Consider the following 14,397-nt stretch of genomic DNA (forward strand, 5'->3'; position numbering starts at 1 on the left):
ATTCAAAGGCATCCTTTTTTATGTATTTTCAATGGTAAATAAAATAAGGAATAATTTGAAAATCTGAATGATCAAAATAATTCCTAAGATTATGTTCCAGATGATCTATGCATTTAAAAATATAATTGAGAAATGTGTTTATTATATTATTATGTTCTTGGATGATCAGTTGAAGTATGGCAATTTGAAATTTTACAAGAAATTTTCAAATACCAATGTAGAAAAGTGATTTGTACTATTTTGTTCATTTTTTCCAGGTTGTTGATGAAAATTTTCTGGAGATCATAAATAACATCTTAAGTAGTGGAGAAGTACCCAATTTATTCAGACCAGAGGAATTTGAGGAGGTTAGTCACAGAGTAGGAGATCTTGAAGTTTGTTTTTTTAAAGGCTTTGCAGTTATTTATACTATTATTGTACACTTTTAGATCAAAAATGCATTACAAAGTGCTTGCAAAGCAGATAATATTGGCCTTACAACTGCTGCAATATTTACCTACTTCATTGAACGTGTGAGAGCAAGTTTGCACATTATTCTATGCATGAGCCCAATTGGAAGTGCATTCAGGTACGTATTAATTATTGGCATTATTTTATATTAACATTCTTCAGTTGTTTATGATTGATCTAATAGATGTTTATAACATAGAAAATAATGTAGCGAAAGAAAAATTGCTGTTAAGTGTCATCATTAATTGTTATTTCTTAGAGCAGGTATAGAAATGGCATTTTTTTGCTTTTCTATTTCATTTTTATCTAAGCAAAGTATATTGTTCTACTTCTTGGGCAGCTGCCAGATTCTCTGTCATAACTACTTACAGAAAAAAGCTTCCATTGAGTCGGCACATTGCTAGCACTTGAATATTCTTTTTTATGATTGCCCAGTATGGTTCATCCACCTTCTGCCATCAATGAAAGGTGGAGCTTTCTCCATAAGTCACCTGTCCTCTCTCTTGAGTGATGTAGATTGAAAAGAAGAAAGTGATTAAAGCTGAAACCAGTCATAATAACTCAGCAGTCAATGTGGACAATAGCTTGACTAGGCAGCAGTGTAGGCCCTGTACTCATGTGGCCACGATTTTAATAATGTTAGCTTGATAACCCATAATTAATTTTATAGAAATCATATTCCTGGTTTAAAAATAGGCATAGCTATTTCCTATTTAGCTGGAACAGGAGGCTTTCAATGGATGTATTCTAATCTATAAATTGCAAATTAGGAAATTTACAAGGAGTAGACATATCTCTTAATACATATTGACATTTATTGAGAGGATATTTACACATCACATTTTGATTTGAATATTTATTTTTGTATTTAGAAATCGTATTCGTCAGTATCCCGCTATAGTCAATTGCACCACTCTCGACTGGTTTAGTGGATGGCCAGAAGAAGCATTGTTGGAAGTAGCCAACAGAAGTCTAGCAGAAGTGAAACTGAATGGCTCAACAGAAGAGCCAGAGGTAAGTGCTGAGTTTATTTTTCACAGCTTTCTATTGTTGTAATAAAGAATATTTTTTCATTAATTTTGGGTGTTGCATTTTATGTTAGCTTTCACTGTGTATTTCAATGGCTTCATCAGGCAAAGATAGAAATATTTTAATTTGTCAATCCTCTCTTTTATGACTAGTAGAAAAATTAAGTCCAATGGCCATTAAGATTCTTTTCCATGTATGTGGAAACTGATTGCCATTCATATGGTATATTTTATACTACATAGAATTAAATTCTAATTTTGGAGCTATTAGAATAAGAAATAAGTGTTCACTTAATACTTATTTATGTTAGCCTTCATACCATCACAGATTTAGCGGTTCAAATGAGTAAATCATTCTTAATTGCAAATTTTTTGTTGTTAATCTCTAATTGAAGGGCAGAGTTTTATGTTTAGTTTCCTTATGAAATATCCTTGTAAATTTAGGGAATCCTTTTTGCTCTTGTGATTTAAACTTTAAAAAATAGTACTATCACTCATATGTGTACCGTTTTTTTTAGGATTATTTATGGGTTTATCTTTGTCATTTAAAACATATTTCCAATTATATATAGGAAGCCTTGAGGATGTCTGTGGCCACCATATTTGCCTCAATCCATTATTCAGTATATCAGTGCTCTACTAAAATGCTCATGGAAATGAAAAGGCATAATTATGTGACTGCTACAAATTATTTGGAACTGGTGTCTGGATATAAAATGTAAGATATGCTAATGGTGATTTAATAGGTTTTAATGTACCAAATTCACACAGTATAGTATATTCTTATGAAAGTATATGTATGGATATTGCATTTCATTAAACATACTTTACATAGCATCAAAAGACCAGGACTGGTTTGGCTGTGTATATAATTATATTTATTTTGAAAAAGAGGAAAACCATTTGAAAACAGTAAGGGAATATATGAGCTTAAATTTCTAGTAATAATTAAATGCTAATTTATAATCATATAGCTTATTGAGATCCCAGGGACAGTTGGACCACCAGAAATAGCTGGAGAGGAAGAAAACCTGCTTCATTTCCCGTTCTCTCTAGTGGTGCTTGAGGAACTGTCTTGGGGTTTTAAGTCATCACATATTGGAAAAGATTTGCTCATAGTGCTCTCACATAATCAATGGGCATTACAAAATTCTTAATGAATTATTATTTCATTTTTATTTCTAAGAAAATCTTTGCAAATTTGTCAAATATTTTCTGGCCTGCCATGCTTATGTTGTTGCTTACAGTTCATGTAGTAGCAAATAAAATGACCCAACAATTTCCTCAACCATGCGAATACAAGCCAAATATGTGGACCCTTTACTTATGTTGGTTTTTGCAAGCTCTTGGTGGCTGGGAAACTTTTCAATTTTTTCGTCAAGGATTACTGCTATGTCAGCTACTGAAATATGTGTAAATCCTCGTACAATCTTTTGGTCAAGATCATGGTGAAGTTTAGGCATTATACTCTAATTTTCATATTGGGCATACTTTCCATTAATTAGTATAATGACTTACCTTAGTGTACAATTGTGAAATTCAATTTTTAACTTTGATAAAATTGACACATTATTGGAATTACTTAAGTCATTGAACTAATAGGAATGGTTGAAATTTAGATATTTTGACTTTTTTCACCTCTCAGGATTTTGCAGAACAAAAGGAAAGAATTAAACGCCTCAGCCAACAAACTTCGTAATGGACTTCTCAAAATTGATGAAACTAAAGAAAAAATTGAAGTGATGGCAGTGGAATTAGAAGAAGCTCAAAAAAAAGGTGTGTTTTTAAGGGTAAATTATAATGATACAAGTCTTTGTATTCCTCAGGACAAAAAAATGCCAGAAATTTTAAACTATATGAGATTTATCTTTGGAAAATAGCAAACCATAAATTTATAAGCAGAAGTCTTTACATAGGTCATATTAGGTGGTGATCCTGATTTTTGCTCCAATAGAAATTTGAAACCAGGTTCATTAAAGTTGTGATACCTGAGATGACCATGGTTCTTCATAATATGAAATTTGCACCGTTAGTCACTAGTATATGTGCAGTGCAGACTGGAGTAGTCAGTACACGAAAGGAATTCAGAGTCACCTCAGGGATCTTAAATAAAAATTTGAACAATTTATTTATTTGGTAAGGTAATTATAGGGTAAAAGATTCAAGGGGTATAATTTATGATTTGATTTTGGTTAAAACTTTTCATTGTCCCAAATTTGAAGGAACTAACTGCTTCATCCAAAACATGGCTATTTTAATTTGCTCTTTTTGCAGAAGCATGGGCATAGCTGTAGTGCTGCATATTTTTTTGGAGGGAGATCATCTCTGTAATGATTACCTCTCCCTCCTCCTTTCCTTTAAAGTTCAACTTAATACCTAAGTCAGTTATTGATTCCTTTGGCCCTTTGGCTGAATTTGTCTTTGGCTCTACCCTAAACCATACTGTCCCATCAAAACTGACTCTTGGGATGATGCTGCCGCTGCCAACTTATTGATTGACATCAAGTTGCATCATATGAACTGTTAATTTATGCTTCCTCGTTCATTTTTGCTTAAATGCCTCACTTTGTTTCTACCTTACACATGTTGAGTTCACAGCCAGCTTCCCCTCTACCCTATTAACCCTTTCTCTCTTTGCCAGGGTTTATGTATTGGGCAGATCTCCTTTGATTGGGTCATCTACCGTGTCCCAGAGGATGTTAAAAGCCTGGCAATGTTATATTGCTCAATGGTTTGTTACATATTCATTGACCATAACTTGACTTTATTGGATTACCAAAGTTTTTTAAACTGAATTGGTACAAATTTAATGGTATTCTATGGAGAGTGAAAAACTAAAAGTAATAGTAATAATAAGATAAGGACAAAAGACCCATTTGGGGGAAAATATGCTGGGTATACTGTTTTGGAACAACTACTAGTAGAGTACATAAAGGATAGATCATGATTTAATGGGAGGTCTCTGTGCAAAGGTCTTCATGAATGATAAAAGTTCATCACAAACTTTCAATAAGTAAGCAGCTGACATTGATGGTAGGTTGCCATGGTACTCTAGACATCTAAGCGAGAATATAAGTGAATGTGTGTGAAAGGAAATGAGATTGAGTGCAATGATTCAGGAGGGGTATATTTTATACGACATGCTGTGATTTTAGAATTGTGATAACTGGAATTTTTTCAGTTTGAAGTACCATTCTGACAGAAAATACGCTATGGTTTTATTTGTAGGTTATGTATCTTGAATAGCAATAAATTAAGTGCAATTATCAGGAATTTTTATGATATGTTTACATAAGCAAAGGAAATTTATGTGATTTCGTGGATATCACTTTACTGCATGAATTTTGGCCCAAGTTTTTGCTACATTTCTCTGCCTCTTCTAAATTACCAGAGTAATATTTGAGGTACACAGCAGATGTTGGAAAGCATCAAATATGTGGATTGAGGGGCATTGTGTATGTAAATGTGCTTATAAAATATAAGCAAATTGTTTCATTTTATTTTAGTTTCCACTTTCCAGCAAGAGTGTGATGACTACTTAGTTGTTATTGCTCAACAGAAAAGAGAGGCTGATGAACAACAAAAATCTGTTGTAGCTAGAAGTAAGAAAATTAAGCAAGAAGAGACTGCTTGCCTCAAATTAGCAGATATTGCCCAAGCAGACTTGGATGAGGCTATGCCTGCATTAGAGGAAGCTATGAGGGTGAGTGATTTTAAATACTTATGCAACTAATATATAAATATGCTGACTAAATTGCTTTGAGACAAAAATAGTGAGAAGGCTAAAGGGTGGGCTTTGAAGAAATTTTCATTGCATGATTCTGAAAATTTTTATTGTCATTGAAACACACTAAATTGCTTAGCTTGTTTGTTTATTTACAATTTTGGGGTACATATCCTTGTGATGGATATTGTTGTCTTTCAAAATTCTGCCATATCCATTGCATTCATCCTTCCCATCTTGCACTTATTTTCTTTCTTAGGACTCCCTATGCTAACGGCTTTTGGTTTATTATTTGTATGAAAATGCTACGTGCCCATCCTTAAAACAAATCTTACATGACTATAATACAAGAGTTATTTTTTAAGTAAGGTCTGTTTGGCCATAAAAACTATATTCTTTAGAAAGTTTTTGTTGATTGTTTTAGTTTCATAGAAACCTACTTCACAAGTTTGCTGTTCATTTCGAACCACTTTTTGAATTGTTTACCAGCTTCATTAATCCCTCAGGATAGAAGTTTGTTGCCTGGGTATTGGACCAGATGACAGCAGCAAACTTGTTCCTCTTTGTTTTAAAATTATTGCCAACCAAACCATTGTTTCTAGTGCGAGAAGAAATAATCAATAGGTTCAATGTTGGGGCTGTAGAATGGGTGGTCAAAATTTTCGAAAGTGGTCCTAAAAAACTCATTCACTCAGGACCAATACACTTAGTTGGTCATAGATGTGTTTCAATTTCTCATCTTCCTAAAATGCCAATTCATTATATTATACAGGCATTGGATGCTCTTAACAAAAAGGACCTCAGTGAAATTAAATCTTATGGGCGACCTCCTGTTAAAGTGGAAATGGTGATGGAAGCAGTAATGATTTTGAAGTGTGTTGAACCATCATGGGCAGAGGCAAAGAGACAGCTTGGTGATGCTAATTTCCTGGTTCAGGTAAGGCTTTTTTCATAAGAGGAGGTGAAAAAGTATTCTTCAAAAGGTTGCATGAACACTCTTTATGAAATAATCTGATAACTTTTATCTCTCTCTTCATAATTGCAGTATTATTTTGAAAACTAATGAAAATATATGGCTAATACAAAAGCATCAAATGATACAAACATGTTATAATGAGACATCCTCCTCAAAATCTCACTATTATACATTAGAATGTACATTTTTACACCATTTGCATAATTTTCTTCCATTAGAATTTCTTCCTTGTCACCGTGTAATATTAGAGTACAATGCCAAGTATCTGAAGTAATGGAGGGGAAGGCTTCCTAAGCTTAATTGCTGGACTCTTTTCTAATTGTTGTTAATGCCGCGGATGCTTAGTGAAATTGTTCTCCTAACTGAATTGTGGGTTCTCTCAATGATAGGGGAGATTACTGAATTCATCTGTTTGTGTTATTTTTTTCTTGGTATAAACATTGTCTTATTCTACTGCCCTTTTCTGAGTCAAGAGAATGGGAAGACAAAGAAAAGTCAAGGTATGATGCCAACCCAGGGCTCTCAGAGGGATGCTAGATAGTGGTGGCTGAATTGATAACCTCATGAGGAGACCATTGGTTGAGTTTATAATCTCTCAAACCACGGAAGTTAAAACGTTTCTACTCATCAATTCCATTCACTTATCCCATAGCCATTTGAGACCACAATCAACTTGCTACCGTGGATATTCAGAGAGATAGATATTCAGATGTTAGGGATTTTTGATTAGGAATCATTGTATATGGTATGGACTGGATGAGAAGAGGAAAATTGTTGTGACAATTATTTGAATCTCAACACTCGCCTTTTCTCCAGGGTTTAATAATGATAATAATAATTTATTCTATTTGCCCAAAGATCTGGAGTGTCAGGTATAAGGTACATAAAGCATTGGTACGAAAGTCAATTAGCAAAATGATAAAATTTGATATTTCAGTTAAATTTTTACTGAGAACAATAATGAATTTCAGTAGACAGATATTCCTTTCAGAGACTTTCACTTGCAATGTAAATGAAGATGTTTCATGCAGATTTCAAGCTCCTTGGGTAGATCATTATATAACTGGAGACTATCTGTAATTTTCCTAGTTCAAATAAAAGGTGCATAAGGGTCACCTAGTTGCCTAGTTATTTACTTGTGTGTACACGAGTTTTGCACTAATTGTTTAAAATTAGATTTAACGTAAAACAAGGCAGTAAATATATATAGATATAGATATATATATATATATATATATATATACACACACACACACACACGAGGGTCATCCGGAAAGTAGTACCCGTTCGTGAAATAAAGACACAAAAGTAAATATTAACAAACATAAAAAATTTTATTTGAAAGAGGATACTTTAAACTACTTCTCAACATAATCTCCAAGCAAATTAAGGCATTTGTCATAACGTGTGACAAGTTTCTGTATTCCTGCTGCATAGTCCTTCGCCGCCAGCTCATTGAGATACGCGAGGGACCCATCTTGCACAAATTTTTGCATAATGCAGATGGTGTTTAACAATTTCATGAACAATTGTTCGAGAAACATTGGGAAAATGCTCACAGATGTCATCAATTGTGACGCGCCGATCGTTCCTCACGAATTCGTCAACTGAGCTCACCAGTTGGTCTGTAATGACAGACGGTCTCCCCGAACGCTCATCGTCGTGTGTGTTCCCCCTCCCCATGTTGAAGTTGCGACACCACCGCCGAACAGACGACTCGTCCATTACATTGTCTCCATACACCTCCTTTAATTGGCGATGAATATCACATGGGCGAACGTTTCTTGCATTGAGGAATTTAATCACTGCCCTCACTTCACAACTGGCGGCGTTCTCAATTTTTTTAAACATTGTAAACAATCACAGAAACAACACAGGCAATGCTAGCGTCACGCAACTTGGCTCAGAGAAGGCAGACAAGCCACTGAAGCTATCTGACCTCGTCCAGCGGCTACTCGCGTCGTCAGCACTTCATGCGGCACGAACGGGTACTACTTTCCGGATGACCCTCGTGTGTGTATGTATATATATATATATATATATATATATATATATATATATATATATATATATATATATATATATATATATATATATATATATATATATATATATATATATATAAAGAATCGGGGCACTTGGCGAAATATAAGACCCACGGATCTCAGGGTAAATTACATATCCTCGATAGCTCAAGTGGTTAAGAGCATCCGCCCGGCAAGTGGAAAGATCCGGTGTTCGAGTCCCGGTTGAGGAAATATTTTTACTCTTGTGATCCGTTCGATTCCGCCTTCCCCACCTCTATTGTGTTCGTCCTTTATACGTGTTCCTATCCCTTTTCCTTATATATGTTTCTGTATATATGAGTATTTATTCGCCGTTTGGCGGGATTTCGTGTTTGAATGTGTATATATATATATATATATATATATATATATATATATATATATATATGAGGAGCATGTGGTATGCTAAGTTTATGAAAAATGGTCAACATTGAGTTTGATAATTTGATTTAACACTGTACTATTAAATATTGTTGAAAAATAGTAACCACATGGTTCCCTGTCATTATTTTATAATAATTAAGCTTGTCTTTAACAAAAAATTTAATTTTACGATTTAAGATAATTGAAGATGACAAATTTGGCAACCTATGGCTCTAAAAAATAGACATTAAAGATATTCAGTGATTGTTCCCATGTACATATATTTTGTGAACTCTTGTGAATCATGATTTTGGAGGCCCCTGGAATGCTAAATGATGGAACCTGTAGGATGTACTAATGAGGAAAGTGTAATACTAAGGAATTCCGTAGAGGGTGCTCACCCCATTATAGTAACCTATTTTTATTATTTCTTTGAATTTTATGGTACTCTTCATGTTCAATAAATCTCTAGAATGGACAATTTTTGCCATTAATAATATAAAATAGAATATTGAAACATGATTTTTAAGAGGATAATTATTATTTCCTGAAGTGTCTCCAGGTATATGGTATGTAATTTTATACTTTTTCCTTCCCAGTTACGAGATTTTGATAAGGACAATATATCAGATAAGACCCTCAAAAAAATTGCTCTGTATACAACAAATCCAGAGTTTGATCCAGAAAAAGTGGGCATTGTTTCAGTTGCAGCCAAGTCCTTGTGCATGTGGGTAAGGGCTATTGAGAAGTATGGGAAAATTTACAGGTGAGCTATTTTAACTTAGGACAAAGAACTATTAAAGGGACCTAAAATACATTCAGAGGTAATACAAACAGGCAAAATTAAAGATAAAAGATGGCAGAAAAAATTAAAGCTCAGTTTTTTAGTCATTTTTTTTCAAAAGCTGTAATGTCACATTGGCAGCAATTGAGTAGTAAAATATGTAAAAACATTGGTTTTGGGACCAATATGGGTAAGGAGGCAGTGATTGGACATGGAAGTTGTTTGAATCTTACACATAGGCCCCTTTTCTGAATAGAATTTTACATGCTCTTCATGGCTAATGTAATTCATGGTTAATGTAGAATTTAAGTTCTGTAGGTCATTAATACCAATAACTATTTGTTATACTCAATTCCAAAATAGTGACCAGAACTGAAATTAATATTGTGCAATCACAATAACTATAATGTAGTCACAATTTCCTATTCTAAAGAGTATATTCTGCTCCTAAGCATTGCCATATTATTGCTGAGGTGCAAAGATCGTGCTATTTTTATTGCAACCCTGCTTTTCTCTAAATCAACGTGAACCCCATCTTTCAATTGTTTTTCATACACATTCTTGTAAGAAATGGCAGGACCTATGTACCATATTTCTCAGACCATAAGAAATATCCTGATTTGTCAGGTAATGTACAAAAAACACTTGGATCAAACAGAATACGATCAAATTATTTTGATAACAACACTCAATACAAAGAAAATGGAATTCTTACATTAAAAAATGAGCAGCTACTACACATATGTTAATGTGTGTTCATCATAGAATCCAAGAAATTCAAAATCACCGGGTCCAAACACCTTCAAGCTGCCTTTTTTCCATTTTCTAAAGTGTAATTCATGGATTCAAGTTTAAAGGCAATGCTGTTTGACAATCTTCATTCTTAAGATCCCATAATGCCATTATAATTTTAACTTTTTATGAGAAGCTTAGTTTCTGTTATCATATTGAATTTATTGAAAATTGTGTGAAAAGCAACCAGTTCGTATACCTTTACAACACTCTCTTACTACTTAATGTTGCATGCCTGTAGACTGCTGAGGATATCCGAATATGTACAATGTATGAATATATTGGCAGATGGACTACATCCCCATTAGCCCAATGAATTTTAAGTTTCATGGCAGCACCAAAAGTGAGATGAAACTAAGCGTGAAAAATTTATTTGTGAATTTTTTTAGGAATTACTTTCAACAAAATATTAAAACCCTGTTGCATATTACTGGCTCAAAAGAGTTTTTTAATTAAAATTTGTATTCAGTCAAAATCAAAAAGGTAACCATTTTCTATGTCTGATGGGGGAAAAAATACTTGATGACAAATGTTACCTACTCCCTGGCCCGGAGTGGTACTCCGGGCCAGGAAGTAGGTAAAGATGAAGGACTTGTGGCTGGGGGCATTGTTATAGTGGAGCTTGACCATGTGTTTTCCGTGTTACAAAGTTGAAAAACACATTTCATGCAAAGGCACATCTTTCTGCTCAGACTAATCGGAGCAAAGTGGCAGCAGCTGTGTTGGAAGGGCAGCCCCCCCACCACATTTTCCGGCCGGTTTTACCCCGCTGCCATGGATAGTTGCATCACAATAAAATCATGTGCATTACTTCCATTATTGACCATGCATACAATTACATGTTTTTGAGTTTGATTAAAAATATTCAGACCTCATAAGAATAAGAGGTGTTCAAACTATCCTATTTGGCCTCTAAACACATAATGAAATCCAGCCTCATAGTTGCCACTGTTATGTGTTGAGAAAAGGAGGAGCAAGTGAGTATGTCACATTATTAGCTGAATTGCAACAAACATACTACGTATTTTAGTTCCATTTTATGAGCACAATGAGAAATAACATTTGCAGTGCAACTTCGTAATTTTCCAATGAACGAAACCTTGAATCTATTCTCTTAAAATATAGTCTGAATGAAAATTTGATGGTATGTTCTTTTGCATAAGTGATCATTATTTTTCATTTGCAACTTGTCTGTCTTATATTAATAGAATTGTTGCTCCAAAACGAGCAAAGCTGGAAGAAGCAAGGGACAATTTGAAGGAAAAACAAGCAATCTTACTTGAAGCTCAGAATAAATTAGATGAGCTTAGTGAAACTCTTAATAAATTGAAGAAAGAATATGATGAGAAACTTTTGAATAAAGAAGAATTGAGAAAAAAGGTAAAATGAATCAAATGTGAATTATAACTACCTTTACTTTAATTGTTACTGAAATTATTACCATGTTACTTTAGGCTGATGAACTCCAAATGAAAATGGATAGAGCTGCTTTATTGGTGTCGGGATTATCAGAAGAAAAGCAGAGGTGGACAACAACTGTTAAGTTTTTGGATGAACAGTGTGGATATCTACCAGGTGACTGTCTCCTGGCCACTGCTTTCGTTGCATATATGGGTCCATTTGTGTCAGTATACAGAGAAGAACTCATGCGTTCATGGATTGCAAATGTAATTATAATACATAAATGATAATAGTATTTATGTAATCATATCAGCTATTTTCAAAAGCATATTGAAGCATGTATTTAAAGCTTGGTATAACATACCATAAATCATAAACACAGTAAACAACCTGAAGGTCAGTTTAGTAGGTGATAGTAGGTAGATCACCCAGTACTAAGCCCTATACGGCATGTGAAAATTCACACATCAGGGTAGGGGGGCCAGTTCCTTTCCCTGTGCCAGTTATGGTTTCCCAGGGAGATCTGGTACCCGAAAAATCACTTTAGCTTGGATGGAGCTGCAGGTGCCCAGAGTGCCTTACCCAGGAATCGAACCCGGGACCCTCTGGTCAGCAGTCCAACACTCTACCCACTGGACTACCGCGACCCGCGGTATAACATACAATGATACTTAAAGGAAAATTTTGTTTATATTCCGTATTTCCTGGTTGAGGGCAAGCCTTAGAGGGAAAATATTAAAATAAAGTAATAACCACTAAAATTTACTGGGCAACTACGTTTCCAGATACCACAGATTTTCAATAAAGCAGAAATATACGGAACAAGATAATCACATGATTGGCTAGTCCTTATTACTGGTGTATTACACCTGTTTTTATTTAAAGTAATATCTTAATGGCAATTTGCTTGATGTAAAATTAGTAATGACAAACTAAAAACAAGTTAACTCCTCAAATTATGTTATGACTCACCATAAGGAATGTCTTACTGATACATTAATTTCAGCAATTTTTCAGGCATCAAAGTATTTTTTTGATGACAAATTAAAGGAATACTGCCATATCCGTAATATTAGCATCACTTGTCCCACGAAGAAAACTAAATTTGCTGTAGGAAAAGAAATTCCATGAGAGTGACCAACTTCAACCTTTCAACCAGAATCCTCTTCTGTAGTAGTTTGCAGGAATGTTACTTCCTTGCTAGTGACTAACTATAGATGTACACACTCAACCCAATGGGGATCTATCACGGGGTTAATGGGACTCCATTAAGGATACCTGGGTTTATGAACACATCCACACTATCCATGACTGTTTATGGGAATACATTCGGCACCAGGGACAACAACAGAGTTGACACGCACTCAGACATTCAAAAAGGGCCTAAAGACTGGGAGAATATTACTAATTTTTAAGCAGGGTCAATAGATAACCACAAACAGAGAAAGACGAGGATGTGCACATCACCAAACCGGAGTGATTTAATATGTGTATTATTGGCTCTGTTGCTGTTATTAAACCTTTAAAAATGCTTCAAGAGATCATTAAATGCCTACAAATCCACATCAATTCACAACGACTGCATTAGTCATTATATCGTAGCAATAAATGTAAAGCAGATCATTCTTTTAACAACAGTGAGAATTATTAAAACATATCTGAGGAGTATAACCATTATCTAACGTTATATCTTGTATAATCTCTATACTTTGAATCAAATTAGTAATTATGCTAATTATTGTTGGTAAAATATACTGGTTATCACTGTATTATGTTAATTTTACCTTCTGAACCAGCTGACCTTTTAATTGAGAATGGCTACACATTATTATGCTTTTTGCTGGTAGCAGGCTGTGCAATTAGGCATTTCATTGTATGATATGCTATAATTGATTTTTTTGCATGAGTGTGATTGATGAATGAAATTGAGCTCAATCATTATATAGCTTGCAGCAACATAACTTCCTTTTTTCAAACGCAAAACGTTTTCAAAAAAGGAAGTTATGTTACCACACCCTATATTGATTTTTAAGTCACTCCTTGTAAAAAGTTGAGTGATGCCACAAATAAATATGCTTTGGCTGCTCCCAGGTGGAGGTCAATTGAAGAATGTTGACAATTAATTGATATGTTAGAATCAAGGTACATATACTTGAATTGTAACAACTTACTGATCAAACCTGCTGAACATGCCTACTTCCCTAGTGATGTCATTACCCATATGGCCCAGTTAACTGGATGACAGGAGCAGTGTCACCTGCCTGCTAGGCCATAAAGGACTCAACTACCAGATGTGCCACCAGACTTGTCGTATCAGGCGAGGCAATGGAAAAAAATTATTTTGAGTGTGGGCGGCTTTCCTCAGGGATCTAATATTCAATGTAAAAAACTCTTTGCCATTGAAAAATTAAATACTTGATGCCTGTGGTGACCTTGAGAGTCATTTCATGGTAATTGGATTGAAGATATTGAAAACTAGAAAGGTCAATGTGTGTGAGCTGCACACATGTTAGTGTTCTAGGCATACTGTAGTTAATATGCATGGGTATATACTGAGTGGTAGCTTCACCAATGGTAATATGTCACCAATGGCAGCTACATTATAATAATTACTGTGAAGATAAATGGGAAGAAGTCAATGATGCAATCCAAAGCCATGATGATAATCTGGTCTAATGACTCAAAAAAATATCATTGTTTTCAAATCTTTCCCTTAGACTTCACATCATTAAACAGTCACTATTGTGAAGTATCATGAATTTATTATAAAAGACATCATGTTTCTGCTCAACCATTACTCATTATAAAATTAT

The 14,397-nt window shown here is 34.4% G+C and overlaps 1 protein-coding gene across 1 annotated transcript in view; it reads left to right on the plus strand.

Moving 5' to 3' along the window:
- The window catches only part of kl-2 (dynein heavy chain 2, axonemal kl-2), a 132,153-nt gene that overhangs the window by 90,625 nt on the left and 27,131 nt on the right, over positions 1 to 14,397 (plus strand). The window contains exons 57-66 of the mRNA XM_071598906.1: positions 258 to 347; positions 429 to 568; positions 1,323 to 1,464; positions 2,051 to 2,196; positions 3,124 to 3,254; positions 4,985 to 5,181; positions 5,975 to 6,139; positions 9,207 to 9,373; positions 11,392 to 11,563; positions 11,638 to 11,850. Of these exons, the coding sequence (XP_071455007.1) occupies positions 258 to 347; positions 429 to 568; positions 1,323 to 1,464; positions 2,051 to 2,196; positions 3,124 to 3,254; positions 4,985 to 5,181; positions 5,975 to 6,139; positions 9,207 to 9,373; positions 11,392 to 11,563; positions 11,638 to 11,850 (1,563 nt within the window). The remainder of the gene's footprint in view (positions 1 to 257; positions 348 to 428; positions 569 to 1,322; positions 1,465 to 2,050; positions 2,197 to 3,123; positions 3,255 to 4,984; positions 5,182 to 5,974; positions 6,140 to 9,206; positions 9,374 to 11,391; positions 11,564 to 11,637; positions 11,851 to 14,397) is intronic.

Source organism: Hetaerina americana, unplaced genomic scaffold (assembly GCF_022747635.1).
Source record: "Hetaerina americana unplaced genomic scaffold, ioHetAmer1.1.p SCAF_10, whole genome shotgun sequence".
NCBI classification, from domain to species: Eukaryota; Metazoa; Arthropoda; class Insecta; order Odonata; family Calopterygidae; genus Hetaerina; species Hetaerina americana.